The 27,921-nt window shown below is 42.6% G+C and overlaps 1 protein-coding gene across 12 annotated transcripts in view; it reads left to right on the top strand.

Moving 5' to 3' along the window:
* dab2ipb (DAB2 interacting protein b) overlaps positions 1-27,921 on the top strand; it is a 179,309-nt gene that overhangs the window by 102,454 nt on the left and 48,934 nt on the right. For 10 of the 12 annotated variants that reach the window (XM_082542352.1, XM_082542351.1, XM_082542354.1 and 7 more), the window contains one exon: positions 27,220-27,373. In XM_082542352.1, coding sequence (XP_082398478.1) covers positions 27,220-27,373 — 154 coding nt within the window. Of the gene's footprint in view, positions 1-9,293; positions 9,781-17,714; positions 17,914-27,219; positions 27,374-27,921 lie in introns of those variants that run through there. The other 2 variants (XM_082542350.1, XM_082542360.1) reach the window with 2 other exon arrangements.

Raw genomic sequence — 27,921 nt, 5'->3', positions numbered from 1 at the left:
TATTTAATCTCAAAAAGCTCCTAAAACAGTCAGTGATCACTGTTGACCTCCCTCGGCTTTTATTACAACTAATCATTTATTTAAGCTCAGTTTTTAAAACCTTAGGATGTAACTACAGCCCAGCCCATGCAGCAGTATATGAATGACTAACCTCGTATTGTGGATGGATTATCTCCTGGCTGAAGTTTGGTCCTTTTACAGCATCCTGCCATGCGATTACATTTGTTCCTGACCACCGAGAATTATGTATTTAGTAGCAACAACAATCAAATGCTCAGTTACAGATTTTTTTGCCAAATCTGAAGAATCGACAGCAGTGCTTTAATTATGTTCGTTGCAGTGGTATAAGTAGACTGGAAAGTTTGCGTCTTTTTCCTTCTGTCTTTGGCTTCCTTCCCTTTTCGCCATCTGAATTTACAACGCATCAGCGTGATTTGGTGCAGATGAAACGGAGCAGAGTAATAATGTGCTTTACAGAGCAGGCTTCACCCGCCACTGTGCCGTATTAAGCTGTGTCCCAAACAGAGTGAATGAAGTCATCAATAGTATCTCAAAATGTCATGCCTCTCATTTGATGATGATTACAGGACTTCATTGTACTTCTTTCTTTCGGAAGATAGAATGGAGATTTTAATAATTTTAGAGTCATGCGATGATATTTTGGTGCTTCGTCTTCATTTGCTTCAAGGACAGACACGGCTATTCAGTTTTGAAAGTATAACACACAAGTGGTTTACTTTTTTCTGTTTCAATGAGAGACTAGCAAAACAAGTTTTCAATTGATATTCAAGGCTAGAACACTGGTACACAGAGTTCTCGAAGTACCTTCATTACTTAAACTCAGATAAACTTAATCTTCTGAATGAGGCTGCTGCTGGTTACTGGACTGCTCTTCCAGTAGACCATGTGCTCTCACAGATCAAATCAATGTAAAAGCCTTTAAAAATGCTGGTCCAACACACTGAACACACTGAATAATCATGCACACCTTTTTCATACCTGCATTTTAGACTTTTTGGGCCCCCATTAGCAGGTCATGCCTTGGCATTTGAATTGGCCATTCAAAAACATAAATTTTCTCATTATTATTATTTGACTATTCAGTTGTTGATTTTATCCATTCTTTCCCAAGGTTTAGGCCAGGGTCTTCTTCCTTGAAAATGTCTTGGTTTCATTTAAATTCATTATTCCGTCGGTAATAACAAGGTGTCCGGGCAGTGAGACAGCAAAGCAGCTACAGAGCATGGCGCTCATTCCACCATATTTGATAGTTGTTGTTTTTTTCTCCAAGCATAACATCTTCCAAAAAGTCAACTTTTGTTTCATGTGTGCACAGAAATAAGTGATGTGAAACATCTTGCCTGTTTAGAGTTTAGAGCAATGATTTATTTATTTTTATTTTTATTTTTCAGAGGACAGCGGTTTTCCTGTAGACACCAGTCTTATTCTTTTTTTTTTTTTGTTTTGTTTTTTTTGTTTTTTTGTTTTACTTATAGCAGAAAGAAGAACACGGATTTGTGGGTATTCACCGAGTGTTTTGACTTTTTTGGTAACATTGTGAAGTAACAGTCGTGAATTTTCACCACTTGCAGACAGTTTATTTAAATGCAGGTTCATGAACATTTCCAGCTCTGCACATCTGTCATCTCACGGTTCTCCTAAGGTTCTGTGGAAGCTGTTATAGGTGAATGGTCCACACCAGCAGAGCTTTCTTTTGAAAAGCAGACTTTGTCAGTAAGCAGACTTTATATATCTTTTATTTATAGAAAAAGCCACGTCTTCAACCCACACTCCCTATCACATTTTTTTTTAACTGAAACATCTGAATCCTAGTAGATTTTAGAGAGGTCACTATTGCAGATGTTTTACATTCTCTATCCTGCAGCATGAGTGATTTCATGTGTAACGTCAATGCAGCTCAAGTTTGAAAAACCATGATCTTCAAAACAAAGGTGCCATTATGATGATAGGCATGTGTCAAATTTAGATTCAGCTACGTTTCTGTGAAGTGTTGGTTGCTTTATTATTGTTCATCGAGTCATCCCAAGAGCAATTCTTGTGGTGTTTACAATTCTGTGTTGTTGACACCTGCCCAGCTGGTGGGTTTTCGTGGCTTGGTTGATGTTTAACCCTGCTGGGTCTTCTGTGAGCTCAGGCAAGCATGACCAAGGGTCTCTACTCTCTTTTATTCTCTCCCCGGGTAATGAGCTGTAATGGATAGTGCCTTGGGCGTGACAAGAATACCGAGGGCCCCATCAAAGCAGCGCTCTGCACATCCCGCTTAAAAGACTGCTCAGTGCACATGCAAGCATTCATTTACTGATTAATTCCTTCCTCTCTTTAGGTTAAGCTGGCCACAGGCTTTTCAGTTATTTATTAAGAACTGATATAAATCCGTACCACTATGAGAGCATCACTTTCTGCGCATATATGCAATGAACACATGATTTTACAGAATCTCATGAGTAACACAAAATTCTGAGTGAACTGTAGGAAGAGACGTCAGATAAACTTGTGCTCCGTTTCTCTCCTAGGTGTAAATTGCGCAAAAAACTCAGCTTCCCATTGGTTACTGTGAATCTTGGATCAACCAGTCCATCTTAAATCTGCCTTATGTCCTCATCAGAAACCATCTGCCTGCTTTTGTGTGGGTCGCCTACCAAAACAACTTTGATTCCTCATCATTCCTCTTGCTCTCTTGGTCATATTAGCCGTTCCAGAGCAATTTGCATGATTTGGCAGGACGTGTTATCCTGCTGAGGTGAAGTGCTGTTGTCATGGCGGGATGCAGTGCTCAGTCTGCAGAAATATTTAGGTGCATTACAGATGTCAGCCCAAGGATTCCCAGCAGAGCACAGGGGTTTTCAACAAGCTTATTCATGCTATTCACTTTACCTGTCAGTGTTTTTAATGGCTACCTTGATTTAAACTTGGTAAACTAGCCTTTTTGAAAAGCTCTGAATAGACATAATAGTTGTTCAAAAAACAAAACAAATGGGCTGAAAGATAAAAGAATCACTACTTGTCAGACGGTGTTACATTAGGATGATCGTTGAGTCATTCAAACCATGCTTTGTGCAGCGTTTTATCCATTCAAACATCAGCCTCTTTGACAGGGTCAACATTTTTATGTGTTTTATCTTTTGTAATTTTCGTATCTAAGTGCTGTTTGAATTTTTTTTTTTTTATAAATTTAGTGTTATAAAATGCGTTCAGAAACCTTGGTGTGCCCAAAGCACTTCAAACTTTGATTCTCCATTGATGAAGCTTGATGGGCTCCCAGCGTGCTTTGTTATTCACCAATCACTGAGCCTCCTTCAGACGCAGCTTCATCAAGGTCAGACTGTCGTTATGTATGGGTGTGTCTACATTAAACCCCTTGACAGAAAGGAAATGAAGCCAGGGTTACAGTGCCTGACGTTGTGTTATCCTTTTTTTTTATTTTTTTTTATTATATATATATATATATATGTGTGTATATGTATATGTGTATATATATATAAGATAAGATAACCTTTATTAGTCCCACACGTGGGAAATTTGTTTTGTCACAGCAGGAAGTGGACAGTGCAAAAGTTATGAGGCAAAAATTAGAATACAATAAGAATAAATACAGTACACAACTGTACAGAATAGAATAAAATAAAATACTATATACAGTAGAATAAAATAAAATAAGTATACAATAAGATAAAAATAGAATACAAATACAAATACTATATACAACTGAGTAAAAATACAACGATGACAGAAAGGATTATTGCACTTAGTATTATTGCATATGTATGGATGTGTGTGCTTGATCAGTTAAAGTCTTTATTATGGAGTCTGACAGCAGTGGGGAGGAAAGACCTGCGAAATCTCTCCGTCCCACACCGTGGGTGCCGCAGTCTCCCACTGAAGGAGCTGCTCAGTGCTGTCACAGTCTGCTGCATGGGGTGGGAGATGTTGTCCATCAGGGATGACAGCTTAGCCGTCGTTCTCCTGTCACTCACCACCTCCACTGGGTCCAGAGAGCATCCTAGAACAGAGCTGGCCCTTCGGATCATAAATGTGTATATATATATATATATTAGGGGTGCAACGATACACAAAATTCACGGTTCGGTTCGGTTCGATACTTTGGTGTCACGGTTCGATATTTTTTCGATACAAAAAAAATGTTCATGCCTTTTTAATTTGTCATTTATTAAAATTATAAATATATATTTTAACTCAAAAGTACAGTTTTTAAATTTAACCCTAACCCTTGTGCGTGTTTTTTATTTTGACAGCGAATGCGCACCTGCGGACCACTTATGTGCAGCCCTGGTTATTTAGCTCGTCATATTGCAGCCACAGAAATTCTTTTGTCCATGAAACCATAAAGCTGCACTTTCTTTTTGCCTTATAGTCTGATTTGTCATAACTTCTCCGTTTTGTGGTAAGCTTTTCTTTGGCTGTCACTTCTTCACCCTGACCTGTCTTATTTGGCTCAGCAGAACTGAAATGCTTTTACACGCTCACTCACATAAGCTCAGCGATTCTCTGCGCGATCAACCTCTCACATGTTTAAGCTTGCTGCGGGAGATTTCACTTGTCATGTTTGCATAGTAAGCTAACGATTAATAAGACGATGTCAGAGGAATTGGTGCACAAATTATCATCACTCACAGATCAGTGCTGTCGCTCTCTATACACAGTTCGCACGATTGCAAAGTGAAAGCAAAAAAACAAGCGCAAATTCAAACGCGACTTCAATATGTCACATATTGACAGTGGCTCACCGATGCCAATGACATAATTACCCAGCTACATTTCTGAAAGAATGCAAAAGCATTGACATATATTTTTCCTACAATAGCCCGACGGGCAGGGAAGAGAAAGATTTTGGTAGCCCATCTGAAAAAAATCGCTAGCTCCAGGACGTCGGGCTAGCGATATTGCAAGCTCTGTATCTGATTGAGGAATCACTCATCTTTGGAAAAGAGAGTTTATTACAGAGAAATGGCTCTTTCCAAAATAAAAGCTATACTATCCGCTTCTTCTGGGCTATATTCTCAGCAGCATAAGGAGAATCATGTGCTAACAGCTGTCTAAATGACTCGGCTAAAGTTAGTAGCATGCTTGCTTTTTTTTGTCTGCTTCCACTTGTCTTTGCACTAGGATGATGTCGGCGTAAATGTGCAGTCATATTCGTTGTGTTCCCACTAGTGCTTTCAGGTTAATCTCGTTGAAATGACCTTAACGCCACAACACGGCAAATCTCCGTTAACGAGCTACCACCGATCGCCCTGTGCATGGGGCTAGACGGCCAACACGTTAACGAGCTAACTGCGCTAACACACTAGTTCACACCAATGTAATTGAGCATTGCATGGCACATCCAACATACTGTTTTACTTTAGTCCATGACTCGCTTACCTTCAGGGTCATACGTCACATGAAAACCAAAATAATTCCAAACGCCAGATCTGAATGAGGTTCAATTTGCCTGTTGCAAGGAGAGCTTAACTTCTGTCTTGCTAGCTTGCCCTGCGCTCTTCCTTCTGACTATGCTGTCTGTGTTGAGCGCTCAGTGGATCTGCGCTCGACAGTGCAGCCTAGGCGGAGTAGTCGAACACAGATTCACTGAGCGCTCAACACAGACAGCATCGTCAGAAGGAAAATTGATAAAATAAATTACAAATGTTGTATTGTTCGATACATATGCGTACCGAACCGAAAGCACTGTTTCGAACGGTTCAATATCGATACGAATATCGTTGCACCCCTAGTATATATGTATATATGTGTATATATGTATATATATGTATATATGTGTGTGTGTATATATGTATATGTGTATATATGTGTATATATATGTGTGTATATATGTGTATATATATATGTGTATATATGTTTATATATATATATGTATATAAAATATACACACACACACTCTTAACCAATATGCACATTTTTATTCTTCTGCTGTTAATAGACATGCTTTACACTCAGTTGGTAAATACTTTTGCTGCAATATTTGTCTCGTAGCTCAAACAGAATTAAACTCTGCAAAAGAGAGACAGCAAGAGAGGAGATTGGCATATGTGGTGTAAAAACAGCTCAGCTCTGATGGTGCAGTCTGACCTAGTTAGAAACAAAAAAAAATTTAACTACCAAGTGTCCTAGCAGCCTGTTTGCACCTCTGCCTGCTCACAGCTCCATCTCTTGAGTGCAGATGGGCATTTCAGGTTCACAGAATGCTCACCTGTCACCGCCGTATTAGATAACCACAGTGAAGCAGCTTTTTTTTTTTCTCTTTTACTTTAGTTGCTTACAATTACTTGTAAACTGCTAGACTGACATGAGCAGTGCGGTGCACGCTGATGCAATGAAATGCACCATATTAACGTAATGAACTGTAAATATTGAAGTGCAAGGGAGACGCTGAGACTCCATCAGAAACTGTTTTCGGAGTGCTCTTACTGTAAAGCTGGATTGCGTCTGATTCAAGCTGTCGGCTTTCCGTTGTCCGCTCCCCACACTCGGACTGAAATCGTGTTTTTTGTATTGGAAAACAAAAAAGAAAAGCTGTATAGTTTTCGATTGCTTTGCCTTTGTTTGCAATTCCGTTGCACTGTGCTGCATTGCAAAGATTTTTTTTTTTATCCTCATACTCTGCGTTATTTTCTAAGGCTAAGTGTTTATATCTGGTTTGGGGAAAGCTGATGATATATTAGCCACCCAGCACTTAATTTTGATTGAACTGTTTGCAATTTGAGCTATCAATCTGGTTCTCATCCTCACTCAGCTGCTACCTTTGAAAAAGATTTGTTCAAAGTGCATCTGTTTCAATCTGGGGGAAAAATAGCTCATTTGATCATTCAGATTCTAAATGGAGTCTTGAGGAAGAGGGTGGTGGCGGTTAAATGTTGGCGTTGGCGGCAGGAGCTTAAATCAGCATGTTAGAGGTGCAGCTAATTGGTCTGATAAAAAAGCATAGTGATTGGTTTGTGTGTGGGAAGAGAGAGGAGTGGTAGCTTTAGGCTTACCTAATTGGATTAAGCGAACCAGAAAGGAGTTGCCGTGTAGATTTTCAGCTGATAGGATAATAGAGCGAGGCGGTAAAATATACGAATGGACAGGAGCCCAGAGGCACCGCTAAGAGGAAGTTATAAACGCAGAAGCCTTCCTAATAAAGGCCTCATTAAGATCAGTTAAGAAAAAAGATTGATCTTCAAAAGCGCCCGTACTGTCATGGAATTACAATTACTCTGCCACAGTTATATAAAACATTTTTACATAGTTTAAATCAGCAGGAATTTGATGAATAATTATCACCGATCAGCTTCTTTTTGGAGGAAGTGGGAATGCATAAAAATGTTTCTGCATAAGACAATGCATGAAAACATGTTTTCTGTAGAGCTGTATGAATTGATCCAAAGATTTTAATAGCATCAATACCAAAGGTAGTATTGTTATTGAATCGATATTAATGTGATGAGCGATCAATATTGTTTCAGTCCTCTCGGTTCAGTATGTAGCCCACTGAATTGTGTTCAATTCTCCTTTGGAAATGAAAACGTATACCACAAATATGCACTATGAAAAATGTCTGAACCTTTTTGGGTTGACCGCCATGTTTGTTTTATTTATAGCCTACAGCACATTAAAACAACAGAAGTTGACCTTAAGTGCTTTAGAGACAGGCAGGTTTACGTTCCAGTTCACCAACAAAGTTTCAGAATACGCAAAAAGGTGTAAAAATCACAGTGATTTAGTGGTCAGTAAAATGTGGAACTTAATGATGATTCATCTCATGAATCGTGATCGCTCTCCCTTACATGCGCTGTCTTTACAGCTTAAAACCATCAGTATCGGTTTTAGTATCGGCAGTAATGGCCATGTATTTCGTTGGTATCCGAAGGATACCAAAATTTGCAGCACAGCACCAGTTAACTGCTATGCATGCAGTTTCATCATGACCCCCCTCCTGCAGCATCGCTGGATTAGATTGCTCTCACTGTAAGAAAGAGCAATTAATCCACAAACAACAGCTGGCTACGCTAAATTATAATTTAATTTTAATTACAACTGTTTAAATTTAAGTGTGGCGAAGAACCCGTTGTCGTTGTTTTTGTTTATCTACGGTATTTTTTAATTTTTTTTTACCAAGTGTATTTACCATGTATGCACTTATTCAGAAAAGTAGACAGAATCTCTGCCATAGGAAAGTCCCAACATTTGCAGATTTAAACTAACTTGGAGTTTCATTTGAATTGTTTTTATCTTGTAAGTTGAAAGATCTTGTTAGCTCGTGTCTTGAAAGCGGTCATGGGGTGCTGAGATACTGAGTGATTTTTAAAGCCAACAGTGTGCCTCCAGTGCTTTTGTTTAGAAAGGGTGTGGAGCTGGAACTGTATCTTACTTCACACCCTATTGTGCAGTAATATGCTTTATAAATGCACGTGTGTGTGTGTGTGTGTGTGTGTGTGTGTGTGTGTGTGTGTGTGTGTAAGTGTATGTCTCATGTGTCTGGGAGTATAAGGGGTAAGGGTGATGTCATATTTGATGACATCATTGCAGACGTGCGGGGAGTGCAGATTAGTGGCCGTTGCTCTTTCTGAACCAGCTCTCCACAGCTGCCCTTCCTTATCAGTACGCCCGTCCAGCCCTTTATTCCCTCGTGCCAGCTCTGCCAAAGTGTAAGCTCTAGAAATAGCAAACCCCCCCACACACACCTCCTCTCATCTTGCAGTCTTACCATTCCAGGCTTAAATTGAGCATGGCAAAACCATCCTGCCCACTTTCCAACCTCACTACTACCAACCCTTTGGCTGGCCCCCATCAGTCAAGTCACTTTGCCAAAGCTGAGCTTCAGCCACATATGTACAGTGTTTATCTGTCTGAGTTCCAGTACTGAGTCTAGGTCTTCCAGCTGATCTGAGTTCACTGTAGGCACTCTGGAGCTGGTTGGCACCACACACATTTCTCACTCCTCTCAGTCCCAGCAACACCGGGTGGGGGGGTCAACAGCAGTGGCTTAAAGAGAAAGGGGCACACCTCGCACAAGAGTTGACAGGACAAAGAGCACACATACAAACTCCCCCTGGAGCCACACAGGGGGTAGGGCAAAGCTAGGCTGAACTACACACACATGTGATCCACACCCACGCATACAGGCACTCACACATCGCACGCAGGCTCCTCCCTGTGCAAGGAGACAGAGACGGGAGGCGCAGTCAATCACTGACAGAGGAGAGAGGGGGTTAAGCGGGAGTTGCTGAGAGGGGGGAGGGACAGGCAGAAGAGGAGAGGGGGGAGAAATCTTCATCACTCCGAAATCCGAGTCAAGTGTCAGGGCGCCTTTAAATTCGTTCATGCGGAGTGAAAGAAATAAACAGAAAAGGAAGAGGGAGTGCGTCCCATTTCAGAGACAACACAGGAAGTAGGACATGCTCTGTGCAGGGTGAGGAGGGAGAGAGGGTGGGAGAAAGGCAGGAGGAGAGAGAGAGACCATTGTAGCGCTCATTCCCCACCCCTCGCCTTAAAGCAGCAGCGAGAGGAAAGCGAGATGTAGTCAGGGGAGAGAAGGAGGGAAGAAGAAAACCCACAAGTAAGGAAGAGGAGAGGCAGGCGACGGTCCGCATCGGGGGGGGGGAGAAAAAAATGGAGCTCTGAAATCGCCTTTACCCTCATCTATCTCTGCCTCTCTCTCTCTCCTTTTTTTTTTCTCCTCTCTTGTTCTGACTCAACCTCGGTTTCTCTCTCTCAATGCCTGCCTTCGATTGCTCTGTGAGATTCTAACAATGCCGGGTGAGTGTTATCCTGCTTTTCTTTCTTTCTCTTTCTCTCTCTCCTTTTATTTGAAACATGTCACTCGCCACCCTTTTTGCACGTCGGTTTACGAACTGTGAGATTATTTTGCTTGGTGTGAATGTGCGGCGGCGAATAAGGAAAAGTGGTGGACTCTGGTCTTTTAGATGGAGATGCTTCATTAAAGACTGTTTATGCTCTTCTGCCTCTCGGTTCTCCAGCTGTGCTGTTCTCTTACTTCTTTCCTTTCCTGTAGCGGTGATAATGCAAGAGAGGGTGCTTATGATCACACACACAGACAGACAGCCACACACACATGCACCCTGCGCACTTTCAGGACTCAGTCATTATTATGTAATTGGATTTTAACTCCCAATTCAAAGTAGTGCATTTGTTATGCGTGAGATCATGTCGAACCCCAGACATGATCATGAGAAGATGTTCTTTTTTTGCTTTGTTTTTTTGTGGCAGTTGTTTGGGAGTGCTTTCCACATCCTAATTGTGGTACCATCACACAAAGCCGGCCTGTGTGACAGAGGGCAGCCAGCTAACGCGAATCAGATGACTGGGCCACGATGTGAGGTCAGCCTGCCAGTTTTGGCCGGCAGCTCTCAGTCCAAGTCCCATGCTGGAGGCAATTAGCAGTCGGAGAGGTGTGTGACAGGAGAGTCTGCGAATTCCACAGAGCAAAAGCTTCTTTTTTTTCCCTGTGTTGTTGCAACATTGCAATGGCCGTGCAAGTGGTTGGCAATCACTTCATCTAAGGCTTGATAACATGTCATAAAATGTGATTCAGGCACTACAAGTTATTGTGCTTGCTATCTCAGATTTGTTTACAGTTAGGATGATATGTTTGATTCTTCCATAAATGCGTAATCCAGTTGATGCACCAAACATAGCTTTGAATCAAAATATGGTTTAATCCAGTTTGCCGAGCGTGTCATTCTATAAGTGTATCATGACAACAGATAAAATCCTCAAGCCGTCTGTAATTGTTCCACACACCCAAACTTCCCTGCCACATTATACAAGAAGAGCTACGTTAAAGAGCTTCTGGTGGGGAGCAGGAAGCAGCTCATCATTTATTCTCCTCCGAGGAGATTGCTCCTTAGGAGAAAGCCACCCACCCGGTTTAGAAAACACGCAAATTGATGGCCGATGATTAGTTTGCTTGTTTACTGTGGTGTGCAGATACGCTTCAGCGTGAGAGCTCAGCTGGTGGCTCTTGTTGATTGTCGCCTGCTCTCGAGCGCTCCGGAACAAAGCCGAGCTTGACTTCTACATATTGTGCGGGACAGTCAATGTTTGTATGCAGTAACAGTAGGATCCTCCTTTTAAATGTTTTTTTCCCTCCTAGCCTGAGGTGCTGTATCTGCTTCCATTCATGTGCAAATGTTTCTGCGCATATGATTGCCCGTTCGCTTACTGCCTTCAGACGCAAGTTCGGAGTCGTATGAGGGATGGAAGTGTGAGAAAATCAGATTTTATTTTTACAGCTTTAAATGTTTAATTAGAGCAAAAAGGAAGCGATTGACAAATATGACATGCTGATAATTAGGGGGGAAATACAACAGAGGGAAAATGGAGGAAGAAAATAGAATGACTGAAATGACAAAACATAGAAGGAGAGACACTGAGCAATTGTTTATGCCCCGGTATTTTGCACACTAGTTAATTCTGGGTGACTAAACCTCTTATGCAATGTTCATTCACCTGCCAGACTGTTGCTCTTAAAATTTTCTCCTGGACTGAATAAAAATAGGATCAAAATAATTCAAGGGGGAGTAACTGCTAACATCCAGATGCAGCAGTTACTACCCCCTCAATTATGATACATGTATAAAATGTCTGTGATTGAAACGTCTTTCCAGTTTCAGTATCTTTCCATTTTTGCTTCCTGTCTCTTTATATAGTTTTCAAAGCGCTCTGTCGCTGTGTAAGCACTCTATCATAGTGCAGATTGTCTTTGTGATGTCCATTGATTCACTAAGAGCTGATGAAGTGGAGCAGAGCATTCGATCAGACACATGTATGGTGGGGGGGCGGGCAGGAATATAGCGCTACAACCTGGGGCTACTGCTCGAATGGGAGCGGGGTCAAGAGGTTTGGACCACCGCTGGTTTAGAAATGGGGGAGGGAAACGCATTTGGTCACCGACATGGTAGGGGCAGGTGTTTGTTCACACTGTCCATAAATGTAAATAGTAATCTTAGTGTTTCAGTGTGTAACGTTACTTTCCACAAAGCCTCAAATCTCCAGATTTGAGTTCTTTTTATCTTTTTCTGAAATTTGAAAAATGAGTTTGGTTATTAAAGAGCATTTCAAAAATGTATATCAACAAAGCTGTTTGGGATTTTAGTATACACCGATCAGACATAACATAGTGACTCTTGACAGGTGAAGTGAATAACACTGATCATCTTTTCATCATGGAAACTGTTACTGGGTGGGATATTTTAGGGAACCTGTAAACATTTTGCGCTCAGAGTTGATGTGTTAGAAGCAGGAAAAAAAGGGGCGAGCATAAGGATTTGAGCAAGTCTGACGAGGTCCAAATTGTGATGGCTACTGTAGATGACGGGGTCAGAACATCTCCACTGAAGCTCGTGTGGGGAAGGAACAGTGGTGAACCACTAACAGGGTCATGGGTGGCTTAGGCTCACTGATGCACGTGGGTAGCGAAGGCTTGTCTGTGCAGCCCGATACAAGAGACGAGCTACTGTAGCTCAGATTGCTGAAAAGGTTCATTCTGGTTCTTATAGAAAGGTGTCAGAATACAGAGTACAGTTTGTTGTGTATGAGGCTGCTTCGTCGCACACCAGTCAGGGTGCCCGACCTCTGTCCACGTTGAGACACGACTCCATCGTCCTTTTGTCCATTTTAATAGCTTCAGTTCAGTTGTGGAGCTTACACTGAAGCGTAGCACGCCATAGTTAACATACATTTTCTCTTCTCACACGTGAGTTTCTACTACTCACTCGCGCTCACTGATGACATCATGACCCAGTGTGATTTTGGCAATAGTGAAACTAGAATAACGCACAGAAAATGTCCAAAACACAATAAAATTAGAATAATCCTTACAGCACTGAACCACAAAGCAATTGAAGAAGGTGGCCTGGTCTGATGACATTTTCATGATTTCTTTTACATCACATGGGGATGACCAGGTGCAAGTGCATCACTTACCTGGGGAAACGCCTAGTATCCGGATCCAATATGGGAAGAAGGAAAACCCAAGGAGGAGCTGTGATGCTTTGGGCAATGTTCTGCTGGGAAAACTTGCCATCTATATTGATGCTAGTTTGACACGTACCATTTACCGAAGCACTGCTGCAGACCAGGAATGAGTTTGAGGTGTTGACTTGGCCAAAGATCCATGGTGGCCCATCCTCGACTTACAGGAGTTGGATCTGTTGCTAACATCTTGGTGCCAGATACCACAGCACACCTTCAGGGGTCTAGTGGAGTCCATGTATCGATGGGTCAGCGCTGTTTTGGCAGCAAAAGGGGAACCAACACAGTATTAGACAGGTGGTCATAACAACTGTTATGAGTACAGCTTTCCTAAAGTGTCTAGAACTGGCATCTAAACAGCGTAACATGCTTAAAGTGCATCCATTTTTTTTAAATATAAAGTACATAGCATTTAGCCTTGTTTTAGTCAAAGTGATTAATCTGAAAAGGATCTGGGGCTTAAAAATAAGAGAGACGATGTGGCCTTGCAAAAAACCCCAACAAAACTGTCCCATTTCAGACGGCTTGTTCGTTCAGTGAGTTAAGTGCGTTGTCACTCCTGGTGCACATCAGCAAATGGGAGGCTGGTGTATTGCTCCCGTCAGTGCTCACCGCTGTGAATGAAAGATGGCAGACTGGGGTGAATGAAAGGCGTTCGGCAACATTATTCTGCATCTCCTCGACTTTGCCTGGGAGGAGATGAAAGAGGAACATATGCTCGTGATGAGGCAATGTTGCGCATTGTCAATAATTCAATCACTCATGCGCTCTCGTGCCCCGAAGGCCACAGTGCAAAGTCAATAGGAACAACGGGAGAGGAGAGCTCTCAAGCATCAGACCTACAGGTCTCTTTCTGTGCGTCTGCTCTCATGCTTTTTTTTTTTTAAAATCTATGTCTTTATGTATTTCTTCTACCCAAACAAACACACTGCCGCTGATGTTAATGCTGCGTCTCGGTTCTGTTTGTGCGTCTGTTTCTCAGCAGTAAGCTGCTTTGCAGAAATGAAATGGAAGGCAAGCTGTACACGGGGAAATGAATAAAGAAGCCAAGGCTGGGAATTGTAATACCACCTTGTACCTTTTCCTTTCTCTTCCTGTGCCTATGTCTGCAGGAGAGGGAGACACTGTCTTTGAATTACCTTCATGTCTTAACAGCGCTTTAGCCAAAACTGACGAAAACACATTGATTTTTGTTCCCCTCTGACTACATTTGGACATTGACATCACAGTGACGAGGGATTTACACGCACTCCCGAAACACACACAGGGTATGTGGTGCGCTTATTAACTGTTGTTGACTCTAGAATAGGGAGTGGATGATGCAGATAAAACCTCCAGATAGGGTTTAGTGTTTAGATAAGACTAATATTCTGTGTATCATTTACTATCAACAAATTCAGCGAAAAGATCCAGTGCAAGTCATTTATCTTGCTAGTGTATGTTGTGAAGCCAAAGGGAAATACAGTATGTGCATGACTTCACGCAGCCATTGGTGTTATTAGTCAGCAGTTATTAGTGTTATTATGCCCTGTGTCTGTACATACTAACAGTTTTAGTACTGTGTGTCTGAAAATACTGTCTGATATTTGGTTGGGGTGTGTGGTGGTGATGGTGGGAGGGACCTGCAGTTTTATTCTTTCAGGAAATTACTTGAATTTAAGACTCGGGGGGGGGGGCAAGACAATGCAGTCTTTTATTTGACTAATTGATTTGTCAAGGTTCTTTATGACATGATGCAAAAATCTTCTAAATCCAATTTATCTAAATCTAATATTGGTATTTAGTTGTCGTGATCTCCATTAGGCCTGCAGCACAGCTAATCTTTTTTCCTCCCACTTTTAAAAATACACAGACATATCAAAACAAGACATGCAAATCTGAGCATTTGAAGGCAAATAATCCAGTTTGCAATGTAATTTTATTTTTGTTGTAAGGTAAAGACCCTACAACAGTACAGAGAAAACCCCAACTGTTAGAGGGCCCCCCTGCTGTATGAGCAAGCACTTGGCGATATTGGGAAGGAAAAAAAACATTTTTAACAGGGGGGGAACAGAACAAGGCTAAGGGAGGGGCAGCTGTCTGCTGTGAGGAAATGGGGGTAAGAGGAAGGAGAGAGAAAAAAAGACACACTGTCAAAGAGAGCCAGAGATTAATAATAACTAATGATTAATTGCAGAGTGTGTCTGAACACAGAAAGTGAAAAGAGGTGGAGAAGAAAGACTCAGTGCATCATGGGAAGCCCAGAGCAACCTAGGACTACTGTAGAAGTAATGAATGTGTGAAAGGAAAGCTTTTAATTTATTTCTTACAAATAGACAGGGTGTCTGCCTCTCTAATCCAAACTGGGAGCTGATTCCACAGACGAGGGATCTGAAAGCTGAAGCTCTGCCTCCCATTCTACTTTTAAGTACTCTAGAAACCACAAGTAAGCCTGCAGTCTCAGAGTGATGTGCTCTATTGGAGTGATGTAGCATTATGAAGTCTTTAAGAGCTTGCATGTGAGGAGACGGGTTTTAAATTTGATTCTGGATTTGACTGGGAGCCAGTATAGAGAAGCCAATATGGGAGAAATATGCTGTCTTTCTAGTCCCATTTCAGTCCCACATATTAAAATATTGAAGTAAAACATCAATGACTCTTTCAACTAAGCTTCCACCAGAAAGTATGAGCTACTTTATCTCTATAACATTGAATTACACTGTGTTCTGCACCTCTCCTTGGCCTCCTATCTTGTTAGTCCATCCATCTTTTTCTTTTCATCTGCACTCATCTTTCCTGCTCCCTATCTTTCAAGATGTCTCCAGATTTCTCCATCCACCTCTGTCTCTCCACCATGCAGACTTGTGGAAGCTTGCCTGGAATGTACTGTATCCACAGACTATTTTTACTCTTCTTCTTCTCCGTCTTCTCTCTCCCCCTCTGTATTTATCTCTGTGCATGCAGGTGTTCCTCCTCTAAGCAGGTCAGTGGTTAGTGGGGGAAGAAAAGCACCAAAGAGGCGAGGCTTCTCAGGGAATACCTGCAAAGCAGGCAGCTAGCCAACACAGCCCTGCCTTCACTTGTGATCTCATCCCTTTGCATTGTTGGTCGCTGCAGTCAGCTCCTGACCTTGCACATATCCGCCAACATGCTCGCTGGCACGAGTCTACGTGGATTTTTCGTTGCAAAACGGCATCGGACAGACAGATGCAAATACGCCTTCTCTGTACATCGTAATTCAATTATAAATATTCAGAATGCTAAAAAAACCCAAAAACCTGTGCAGTCAGATGACTCACCGAATACAGAGGATCATTGTTCAGAATGTTTTCCCCTCCAATGAATAATGAAGATTCATTAGAATTTTCCGGATCCGTCCTTCTCGTGCTACTGTGATTACAAATGAGCTTCAATGGGTACAACTTCCTTTTCCTTGTCCCACATTTTATTATTTATTTATATCTCCAAACAAACCAATAAGGTATGATATTATCGCGGCCTAGACCAGAGGAATGAGGAAATCCCCCGAGTGTTTAGTCTCCCAGCTTTGCCCCGGCTTTGTAAGTTAACCTTTACCCGGCCGCTCTCCAAAACACCAAGGCATGCAAGTGTGTTTACTCTAGATAAGAGCAAACAACTCCAAATCATTAAATGAAGGGGGGGACAAGTACGTTCAACCTAGGCCAGTTTCACCTTTCAAATGTTGTTTAAACTGTTTGAAAGCTGAGCAATCGGTGCAGCTAGAATGGGCTTTCTGCTGTTCAGTTCACAGCGAATTGAGCCATACAGTAGGTGATTGCTACCAGCTCCTATGTCGTCCTCGCTTGACTCTTGGAATGATTGAGGTATAATATTCCTCAGTCATTCAGAATCATTCTAACTCATTTAAACTAGTGTATGCCAAAGTTTTCAAATTATTGTTTTGGTAGAAATGACAGACATTTCTGGGTTTTCTTGTTCTGTTTTGTAACTCGGGCATCAGTTTGAATTGAGGTGTTTTTGACAGCCTGTCTCAGCAGCCATGTCTTCCGTCACCAGGTCACCAACTATGTGGAAAATGGGAGGGGGAGTGGAAGCAAAAAACAAGCGACACATCTGGCAGCGTGTCCATTTCCTAAACTTGGTTGGCCTCATTTTCTTCTTCTTCTTGTCTCGCTCTGTTCTTTTTTTTGTGTGGACCTTCTTCTCTCATTCTTTTTTTTTCTTCTCCTTTTTCCTTGAGTCCTACTCGCTAGCCAAGGAACCAGGATTTTCCCACAGAACATGGTACTGAAGGCTGAGCCATTGTTTCCTGCTACAGGGAACGAGAGAGGGGGGTGGGTGGTGGTGGAGCTGGGGTGGGGGTTGACTTCCTGGCTGCCAGTACAAGGCCTATGTCAGTGTGAGAAAAAGCAGAGGAGACTGATCTGATGACTTTGAAAGTGTGTGTGTCCCAGAGAACGAGCACAGCTAGATTAACTTCTTTTTTTAAAAGTTGGAACTAAATGACTTGTTGGTTTAACTTGGTGGTTAAAGGCAGCACCCATATATGAATACACAATCCTGGATAAGTTAAAGTGACCTCAAAGCATTATATCAAAGCCCCTTGAACTTTTCATGCTGTTACTTGTGCTTTATTTTATGCCAGTGTAATTTCAAAGTGCAGTGTGGGCAGGCCTGTCCTAAATAACAGCGCTGTCTTTTTAAATGGGATGTGGAGATGGGTGTGTGTTAGTAGCAGCAGACATCCTTAGGGAGCGGTGTGGTGTAACTCAGAGGGCAGAGTCTCCAGCCACGTTCCCAGAGACTCAAAAATAGTCAAGGAAAACGCAGGGACGGTTCACTAGCGAGGAATGCAATCCAACGTAGAGTTGTGTGTTTGGGGGAATCCGGCTCCGAGAGGTCCTGCTGGAGAATGTTTCACCTATTTAGTAAATCGTAAGTGTCACTTTTGTTTTAATGCTGTGTCCAGGGGAACGACTGCTGCTGTGGATAGCTACAGCACAGCTGCACTCTGTGGTTTCTGGAGACCTCTGTTGTTGCATCCGTCTCAAGGGTTCACTGTACAGTGTGGCTTCCGTTCAACTAGTTTTTAGTACATAAATGACAAAGTGTTTTCCTTATGAAATGATTTGTAAAAGGAAAAAGAAGGAGTAAAAGTGCAATACATCTGAACAGTCGGACAGGAAGGTGGCTAGAGGAAAAAAAGAAAGACAGGTTTAGACTTGGAGATGAAAACTATTCAATGCCAGAGGCAAATCTTGGCTTTAGATTGCAAATAAGATCTCTGTATTGACAGCACGCTCTGAAGTTTAGAGCCAATTATGTGTGAAAATAACTATCTAACTCTGATATGAATAAAAATGCAGCTATGAAGGGGGGGGGGGGGGGGGGGGGGGATGCTATATGCAGCGATCGTAAGCTACTTGTTGTTTTCCCATCTCAGTTTTGCCGTATTGTGTGGGAAGAAAAGTCTCTGCCCTTTTCTCCTCGTAAACTCCGGTGTTCGCCTGCTTCGTTGTCCAAAAGCCACTGGGGTGTTTGCATATTCAGGTCAAGAAGTGAAAAACACACTTCCTCATCTCCTCTGCTCATTTGCATGTTTTGTTTTTTTTTTGGTTTGTTTTTTTAATCCATGTTCCCTGAGCACTTAGCAGTTATGCAAGAGTTCAAGAGAGAAGCTTTGTTGCTTCTTACTAATTTGTGTTTCTTTCTCAGCGTAAAATGCTCACACGTGAATCCAGCACATGAGCACAGATGCTCACACTGTTTCCGTGACCTTGGCATACCTTAGGTATTCTCAGCCTGAGTCATACCCGCTAGTATGTGACAGTCCTGATCCTAATAGTCTATTAATGTCACTGTGGAGGTTTGTTGTTAGAGCCTATATGTTGAACTTCCCCAGGTGATAAGATTAAATAAAAAAAATCAATAATGGCTAATGAACAAAAAAAAATGGGTGATGTTTAATGGAAAGTGTGTTTGTCTGTCTGATGATAAACTTTAAAACAATCCAGTTGTATTTGTATAGCGCGTGTAACAGTTGCCTCAAGGTGCTTTTTATTGATTTAACTGACATTCAGTTGTGGACTGAATTTAACCCCTGCTGGATTCACAATCCAATTTAAAACCTTCTTCTCACATACACGCTGTTTAATAATCAAGCCCCAACTTAAATACCTTATAGTGCCAACAGGGCACTTCTTTCTCAGACTGCAGGCTTACTTGTGGTTCCTAGGCTATTTAAAAGTAGAATGGGAGGCAGGGTTTCAGCTTTGAGGCGCCTCTTCTGTGGAACCGCCTCCCAGTTTGGATCCAGAGACCGGATCTCTCAGCGTGACCTTGGTCTTGTCTCCTTTCCATCACTTCCAACCGCTCACACCACATGGCTGCCCCTCCCTGAGCCTGGTTTTGCTGAAGGTTTCTTCCTGTTAAAAAGGGGTTTTTCCTTTCCACTGTCGCCAAGTTCTTGCTCACAGGGGCTCGTCCTGTTGTTCAGGATTTTCTTTCTATGATTCATATTGTATGGGGAAAAATAAGACACTGATAACACCTTATTGATCATAATAAATCATTAGGATATTTTTTCCCCTTCTTTTCATCACATGAAGTGCATTGATGCGGTGCTCATAATTCATTGGTGGTCAATACTGTGACCCTTGCCCTTTAGCTTTGATTTAAAGAGTCACCAATAAGTATAACCTTTGACCTTACTATAAAATCTCTTGGCTTGATTGCCTCACGCCTGATGTAATTATGAGTACAGCTATGGATCCACAGTCGGTTTCCCCGTCCTGAAGAAACTGTACAATATGTTTTGATAGACCCTTTTTCTGACCCTTTACTGACCTGGGTTAGAAAAATGAAACGTGTAAGAGGGATTTACCACATGCTATGACATCACCGCCAATGACAACCAAACAGTCCTCGCAGATCATCATTCAGTCATTCTGTATGCAGCCATTGTCTTTGCAGCCAGCTGTCCTGTTCTCTTTCACTCAGCGCACCAGCTCCAAGCCAAAAGCTCGGCCCCCACACCAATTCAGCGCTTCAGCAGTCCTCATTGGCCTCCTGCTGCGAGTGTCCTGGCAGATGTTACACTGAATTACCTCCCAGTCTCGCAGGGAGACTGCACACTCACTGTAATCAAGCTGTGTGTGTGTGTGTGTGTGTGTGTGTGTGTGTGTGTGTGTGTGTGTGTGCACGAGTGTTACAAGACAGGCTCAGCGGCTGCCTTAGCTCTCTCCAACAGTTGCTCCTCAACCACCTGATCTCAGCTACCAGCCAATGCTTTCCACATTGTAATGTGTCTGCCAGCACTCTGAGTCAGACATCCCTACAGATGCCTAAAAGGGGGGAGGGGGGGTGGGGGTGGGCTCAAGGAGCTGATCATTTAGGAGATACTGAATACTAGAGCTAGGTCCCTCCTTTCCTGTGTGTATTTGTCCCTTTTGTGTGGAAAGGGGTGTGCATGTCTTTCTGTGTCTCATTCGCTCCTTTAAAAGCTTCCTTCCTCTATGTATATGAAAGTCCCTCTTGTGTGGCGCTATTTCTTCTCTACTATACTCTAAGCCAATGTGTGGTCCACGTACAGCTCTAACTGGTTCTTATTATTCCTCGCAAAAAACGTTCATGCCAGCGCTCGTTCTTTTATTCCCTGGGTCAGTATTCCCACTTCCCAGTGTGATTTCTCATTTGTCTTGTGTGCTATTAAGACCACTGGCAGCGCAGAAGCCTAAAGTGTCAAAACCGCCATCAAGAATAGGTACCACGAAGTGCTAACATGCTAGTTTTGGACTGACGTCTGTGTTACCCCCGTTTACATGTGCATGAATGTTTTTTACGGCTTTCGCTGTCAACGTCGCGACTCTCGCAGCCACGCCATTTAGCCACTCGGGGAACTCAACCACGTCACAGATGGATGAGCTTTTAATTAAGAGTTGAAGCTCAGATATTATGTGCAAATGTCCTCCCGCAAACCCAATTGTAAGTGGACCGTCTCTTTCAGCGCCACATCACAAATTCATTTCATCGGCAACCTCGTCTTCATCTCAAGAGATCGGTTTTTCACCGTGTGTCAGGCTTCAGCTCTGGATGAGGTTTGCTCTGTTGCTCTGTTGACTGGATCCGCCGGCTGGCCTGATTGCTGTTTGGTCTCCGAGGCCTGTAGCCACATGTCAGCGGTGCAGCTCACACATCCACTGTTCTGCACCAGCAGCATCTGACAAGATCCCTTTTGTCTCCTTTTCTTTGACTGCTATTCTTTCCTGCTCTTACTATGGGCCAGATTTTTTTTTCTTTTTTTGTTTAGTGTATATTCTCTTGCTACCCATCACCCAACTGTTCCGATGACAGTCGACAGATGGCTGGTTGATGCAGGAAAACGTACATGTTCATGGTTTACCCAAAATGCTGTTCTGTCGCTGAATAAAATGTGAAACGAGGACACGAATGCAAAAAAAGAAAAGAAAAAAGAATTCTGACAGTGAGTGTTGTGAGATTTATTTTTTTTCCTCAACATTACTCCCTGAGTCCGTATTGCCTCATTATTCAGGCTGAGCTCTGAGAGAGACTCCCCACGTCTGCCTGGATCAAACGAGCGATCGGACTCATGACAGAGTTTTCTGCAGCCAGTGTGACAGACACTTTTTTGTTCCACTGGTCCTTTCCACTGAGTCAGCGCCAAAGCAGTGGGAATAATGGACACTTCATTGTATGAGGCTTGATGCATGAATAATGGTCTGTTTGTCTGCTTTCCTGTTCATGTAGTGCACGTGTTTCATAATCAAGCTAGAACAATTACTCTGTGTGTGTTTATGTGTGTGCGTGTGTTTGTGCAGCATGTGTTTGTTAAGTGTGATGCTCTCCTCTTTGATGCTTTGAGTTAGGGGCCCAGGTGCTTGCAGAGTAGTTGCTGCCGGCTGCCTGGATCTTTTTTTTTTTTTTTTTTTGCTTTGAGGACCATCTATGAGCCAGGCCAGCTGCAGAAGCTGGAGAATGCTTCAGGCGCAAATGTGATGAAAAGTCACTGTGTTGGACATTGCTTTAGGTATAGTGTTACAAAGAACTGGTTTAAGCATTGTGTTGCAGTTTCTAACCCCAAATGTCTTTGACTGGTTTCACAGCAAAAGAGCACTACATCAGTGGCCTTGGGGCACGAACCAGTTTGTTTTTTTGTTAGGAGGAATAGGCAACCGACTTTTAACCCAGAAGGTAAATGGTACATTTACAAAAACAAAACAAAAAGAAACAAAAAAAGCAACATTTTACAACTTCAACCTATGGGGCGATCGTGGCTCAAGAGTTGAGAGTTCGCCTTGTAATCGGAAGGTTGCCGGTTCGAGCCCGGCTTGGACAGTCTCGGTCATTGTGTCCTTGGGCAAGACACTTCACCCGTTGCCTACTGGTGGTGGTCAGAGGGCCCGGTGGCGCCAGTGTCCGGCAGCCTCGCCTCTGTCAGTGCGCCCCAGGGTGGCTGTGGCTACAATGTAGCTTGCCATCACCTGTGTGTGAATGGGTGGATGACTGGATATGTAAAGCGCTTTGGGGTCCTTAGGGACTAGTAAAGCGCTATACAAATACAGGCCATTTACCATATAATTCAATAAGTGTGGCTCATACCTGCTTTCTAACTGCAGGCACATCGAGCAGCATCTCGAATAGCTCTGACAGCTACACTCATGCTGGATGCAAAGCCTTCGCTCATCAGAATAGAAAAATCATATCACGAGAACGGACACAATGGAATCTACTGCTCGGGATTGACGCTGCAAAACTACCTTTTTATATTTGTTTGTAATTCATTTATGGATAATGAATGACCATAATGACCCTAACCCTAACCCCTTATGGATAATCTTAGACCCCCTTATGGACTTTTTTTTTTCTCGATCCTGTAGCCAATCGATCGGTTATAGAGCAGGCAGTCCAACAGTATTGATGTTTGTTCTTAATACAGAGAGTTTCTCTTTTTTTGCTGACAGTATTTATAGTTGCACAAAGGCACACATCGTAGTTAAAGTGATAATAGGCAACTTTTCAACCGTCTGTACCCTCTGTGCTCCTGCTGTAAAAGTTGAATCGCTTTCCAACTTTCCATCAGAAACCATACACAGATATTTTAAACTTGTATGCATTTCTCTCCTGAATTCTTTTTAACTTTATGTGTCTTTGCCTCTTTTTTAAGTTTGGCTAGATAATGTCTCACAATTACTTTGGAATAAAATAAGTTCATCTCGCTTCTGAAAGAATGAGTTAGATGGCATCAAAAATTTAGCAAGTACTAATTTGTCATCCTTTGTCTTTGATTGGCTGTGGTTGCTAATATGTTGTCTCTTGTGTGCTTAGTAGAGAGGACGATTAACAACTAACTGTCGTGCCAGCATGCAAATTGGAAGAGTATCGATTGTTGTGAATGTTGGACTAACTAAATGCTGTGTAAACACTGGACGTGGGGGTGGTATCCACAGTAACCGCCAAAATCAAGAAGACTTAACACCCTGCCTGGGTTTATTGTTTTTCGTCATGTTGGAAGGGTTAACTTTGCTCTTTTGGCTCGTTCTGGTTGTTGGTTATTGGAACGACAACACAAAGAGGGCATTTATTTCCCATGTGGAGATTAGCACTAATTCACGTGCACGTTAATGTGTTTTTGTTGTAGTTCATATGATTGTAGTGAAACAAAGCAAACTCTTGTAGTAGCTCAGTGGGATGTGGATTTTGAGAGTGCTGTTTCTTTGCGTCGCACTCCATTAATTCAGCCATCTCGAGCTCCCAGTACAAACATACTCCCTTGCGGTGTAGCCAGTGCAGTGTTATGCGTCTAAGTACACTGACGCCTATAAGCGCCTGATGTTTCAGACTGTATCGGAGCCCAGACAGCCTATCTGATGAACTCTCTTTACAGGATGCAGACACAAAGCGCACTGGGTGAAGCCCAGACACACTCAGGATCCATTACTCTGCCGAGGTTCAATGGAAACTCAGTTAGGAGTCAGTATTAGGGCTGGCAGAGCAGAACACAGTCTGTCTAGTTCTCACAGTGGGCTGATGGGATTTGGCCTGATGCAGCAGCATAAATTCCTAAATAGTGAATGTACAGCTACACTACCAGGTTTCTGGGATTATAAAAAAAGAAATTTAAACAGTCCTTCAGAGACAATTACGTACTGGAAGAGCAGCAGCTTTGCTTTCCCACACAGCGCTCGCCGATCGAAGAATATTTTCACCAGTCTCTATCCCTCCTTGGTTTTTTTTTTGTTTTTTGGGGGGGCTATTTTAAATGTGCGGAACAACCACCCGGATTGTTGTTGTTGTTGATACATTTTGCTCTGCAGTCAGAAAAAGGATTCTGCAATTTGGCTGAAGTGGAAAAGCTGAGAAAAGAAAAAGGTGCAGGTAGAAGCTGGTTTAACAGTAACGGTAGGAAAAAAACTGTCTCTCATCCAAGACAAAAACATAAAGGATCAAAATGGGTTTAAATGAACATGTAAAGTCTGCAGTTTGAATCCAGACGGGAGACTCTGGTTCATGTTGGCAACATCTCGAAACTTTAGCATCTAATAAAAACCCAACAGGGGGCCGTCATGCCTTCCATCACATAAGAGGTACTTGGTTGATTAAAAATGCAATCCTCTTTTGTCGATGTGAATGTATTTATTATCCTGGCTACTTGTCCGGGACTACAGTTACATTTCTTGGGGGTTGCGCATCAGGTTACGTGCAAGGTTATGGCTTAGGGGTTAAAAGGGGTTTCCAGTTATGTCATAGCTTACAACATGCATTTCCCCACAGAAGTCTAAATCAAGCGTTACACGAGCACGTATTTCTGCATATTTATTTTCTTGCGTTATGAGCCACTGGTTTGAAATATCTGTAATATTTAAAAAGAAAGCCAGAAGAACACAGTGAGTGAAACAAATCTGAAGCACAACTTAGAGAAAGCGCTGGAAAGATATGTGTCAGGTAGTCGATGTGAAACGTGGACCCCCACCTAAACAGATGAAGGGAAGCGTAGATACAAGTTACTGAAGGATTGCCAAGGACAAAGAAGGACGTTTTCTTATAATGGCTGAAGCTGAGGGTGGTAGGAATGAAAAGGAGAAAGCACCATGTCCTGCTTGTATTGCAGGTTGTCATTTGCAGGAGGTTGGCATAAAGGCTTTGTCAGATGTAGACGTTATGAACAGGATTCAGACGTCAGACACTCTTTTACTGTCGTTATGGTGAAGCGGCCCACAATAGGCTGTAAATTACACGTCGCGGCACAGTTTAATACAGTGCCACACAGATGACAGGCAGCATATTTATTTATCAATTCATACTTTCACAGTCTGGCACAATTCTCGCTGACACTAATGTTCTTCTAATACAATATGCTGAGAGGAAAAAAAAAAAGAGTCATTATGTAAGAATGAAATGGATGCCTTTTAGGGGACGCAGTGCATTCTTTCTGAGGCAGTTCTTCTGTACTTTAGTCAAATTCTGGATCATTCTTTTACAGATTAAATGCTCACGCTCCCTGTTCACCTCTGCCTCAGTATGAGAAATGCACGTGCTACGAGTTCATTAAAGCAGCGCTCTGACGGATTGTTTTCCTGCAGTTAGTTCCCTTAGAATCATCCGTGCAGCTTTAGGAGTTTGAACTGTGGTCCGTGGACATTCCCTTCCTGTTTCTGACGGAACGTCCCACCAAAAAAAAAAAAGCAAGAGAAAAAAAATCCCCATTTCCCCTCCTTTCTGATTATTTTACTTGCTCTCTGTTCTGCCCAGTACCCTGTCAGCCAATCACAAAGCAGAGGAAGGTGCAAAGTCACTTCCTCTCCAGCTGTGCTGGGGGAGTAAGAGCTTCTAAAACTGGATTTTCATATTCAGAGCTATCCTTAAGGCTTTTTTTCCTCTCCTTTTTTCTGTATTTTGCACCTTGTTGTATTCTTTTCTTCTATTTCACAGGATGGCATTTTCCTCTGTACACTTGTGTATGTGTGCGTGTGTGTGCGTTTGTTATTAAGTAAAAAAAAAAAGGTGGGAAAAAGCACAGTGTCCAGGTCATTATCCACTTCACATTGCACAGAGGATTTGGCAACAAAGCTGACTGACTCTACAAAGGGCCGCACGCAATCACTAATCTGTCATTACGGCTGCTGCATTTTTCCTGAAAAGCTCTTCCTCTACTCCGCTGAAAATATGTACAGTATACACACACACACACACGCGCGCACACATGCATGGGATTAGTGTGTAAGCCGTCCATAGAGGGCACTGTTAAAAGACTGTTCTCACTCATTACATGAGCAATTGAACCCTTGTCTTCATCTTCCTCTCGAGTATTGGAGCATCAGGGGCTGATGTTATGTAGCGTGCCTGTTGCTGCGTGCAGCCCTCACTGATGTTACAGTATTTAACTTTTCATCCTCTTCCAGCTGCGATGCGGTGGGGATCGTAGGGTTAGTGGTTAAAGGAAACACGCGAGCGCTAAGTGCTTGTTTTTGACTCTGGATGATGTTGGTTGACTTCATGATGTGGAAATCTCAAATTAATGTTGCTCACCAGCATATATACACGGCGTAGAGACACATTTGCTCGTCATAAGTGACACTCAATCCAACTCTTCTGTAAAGACAAAGTAGGGCAACATCAAACACAGCAAACAGTGGAAAGCTCTTTACTTTGTCTCTTAATCTTCTTTGGCTAAAAAAAAAAAAAATGCCTGTGAATTGTGGGCTTAGGGGCCGTCTTTGACAAACTATTGAACGTTTCTCTAAGGGCACTCTGAGCCAGAGAATGCTGTTGTGTTTTGGGTCCTAAATGCAAAAAAGCATCTATGAAGCGGGTTTATAGCGGTGGAAGATGATTGCATCACGGATGTCTGAACATTAATGATAATCTGTAAAATGCTTAACTTCCTATTTATGGTGGTTCTGCTGCATTAGTTGGCAGAACAGCTTGAGTCAATCCTCCGAGCTCGTTTCATTAATTCATTGATGCTCCAACTTGTAAATGAGGAGCCACAAAGCATCTGCTATCGCCGTGCTTAGAAGTGGCTGCGTGAATGTGTCGATATAAGCGCAGCGTGCGAACTCGTCGGCTGACTCGAAGGCAAGTGGAGCATCCTCTCCTCGTCCTCCTCGCGCTCGCTTCCTTCGCGCTTGCTGTTATGGGCGGCCCATATGCTTCCTCTCTCGCTCCTGCCCGTCAAACTCGGCAGGGTGATTCAGTTTTCTCTTCTTCTTTCTCCGCTTTTAGATCTCATCTGATGCCAAGGCTGAAGGAGTCCCGCTCCCATGAATCACTGCTCAGCCCCAGCAGCGCTGTGGAAGCCCTGGACCTAAGTATGGAGGACGAGGTTATCATCAAGCCCGTTCACAGCAGCATCCTCGGGCAAGACTACTGCTTTGAGGTGAGAGGATGTCGGGGGGACGGGGGGGCTATATGCATCCACACACAGCCTATATGCTGCTTTGCTTGTGAAATAAAATAATTCAATAGTTAATGTACTTACTACAACTACACACATAGCTGACAGTCATCAACTGTATCTGAATTTGACATCCAGATGCTGGCAGCCATCAAAGCTGAGCTTACAGGAAAAGTCAGTTTTTGGATTTACAGTTTGTTCTGCAGCTTTTCTGCATGCGCAGCAGAATCCCAGAATAAGCTAACAGCTGAAATATTCATTAATTTTAATGAGCCTGCCTTTATTTGTAGTTCGAGTGAAGTAACGACTCTGTGTTGTTTTCCCAGTTACCACAACACGCCATTTTGGGTTTGCTATAACCCTTAACTGGCTTTTTCTCAACTCAAAGTAGGACTTTTTTTTTGCTGAGTATTTCCTTAATCTGCCCCTCGCCCCCAAGATTTTAGTTTCAGATCACATAAGAAAAACTAAAGCTGGAAAGAAGAATCTGGAACTGCTTGGTACATTTTTTTAATATTATTCTAGCAACA

Source organism: Aulonocara stuartgranti, assembly GCF_965226115.1.
Source record: "Aulonocara stuartgranti genome assembly, chromosome: 7".
In the NCBI taxonomy this organism is placed as follows: domain Eukaryota; kingdom Metazoa; phylum Chordata; class Actinopteri; order Cichliformes; family Cichlidae; genus Aulonocara; species Aulonocara stuartgranti.
This window is presented reverse-complemented; position numbering and strand designations above follow the sequence as displayed.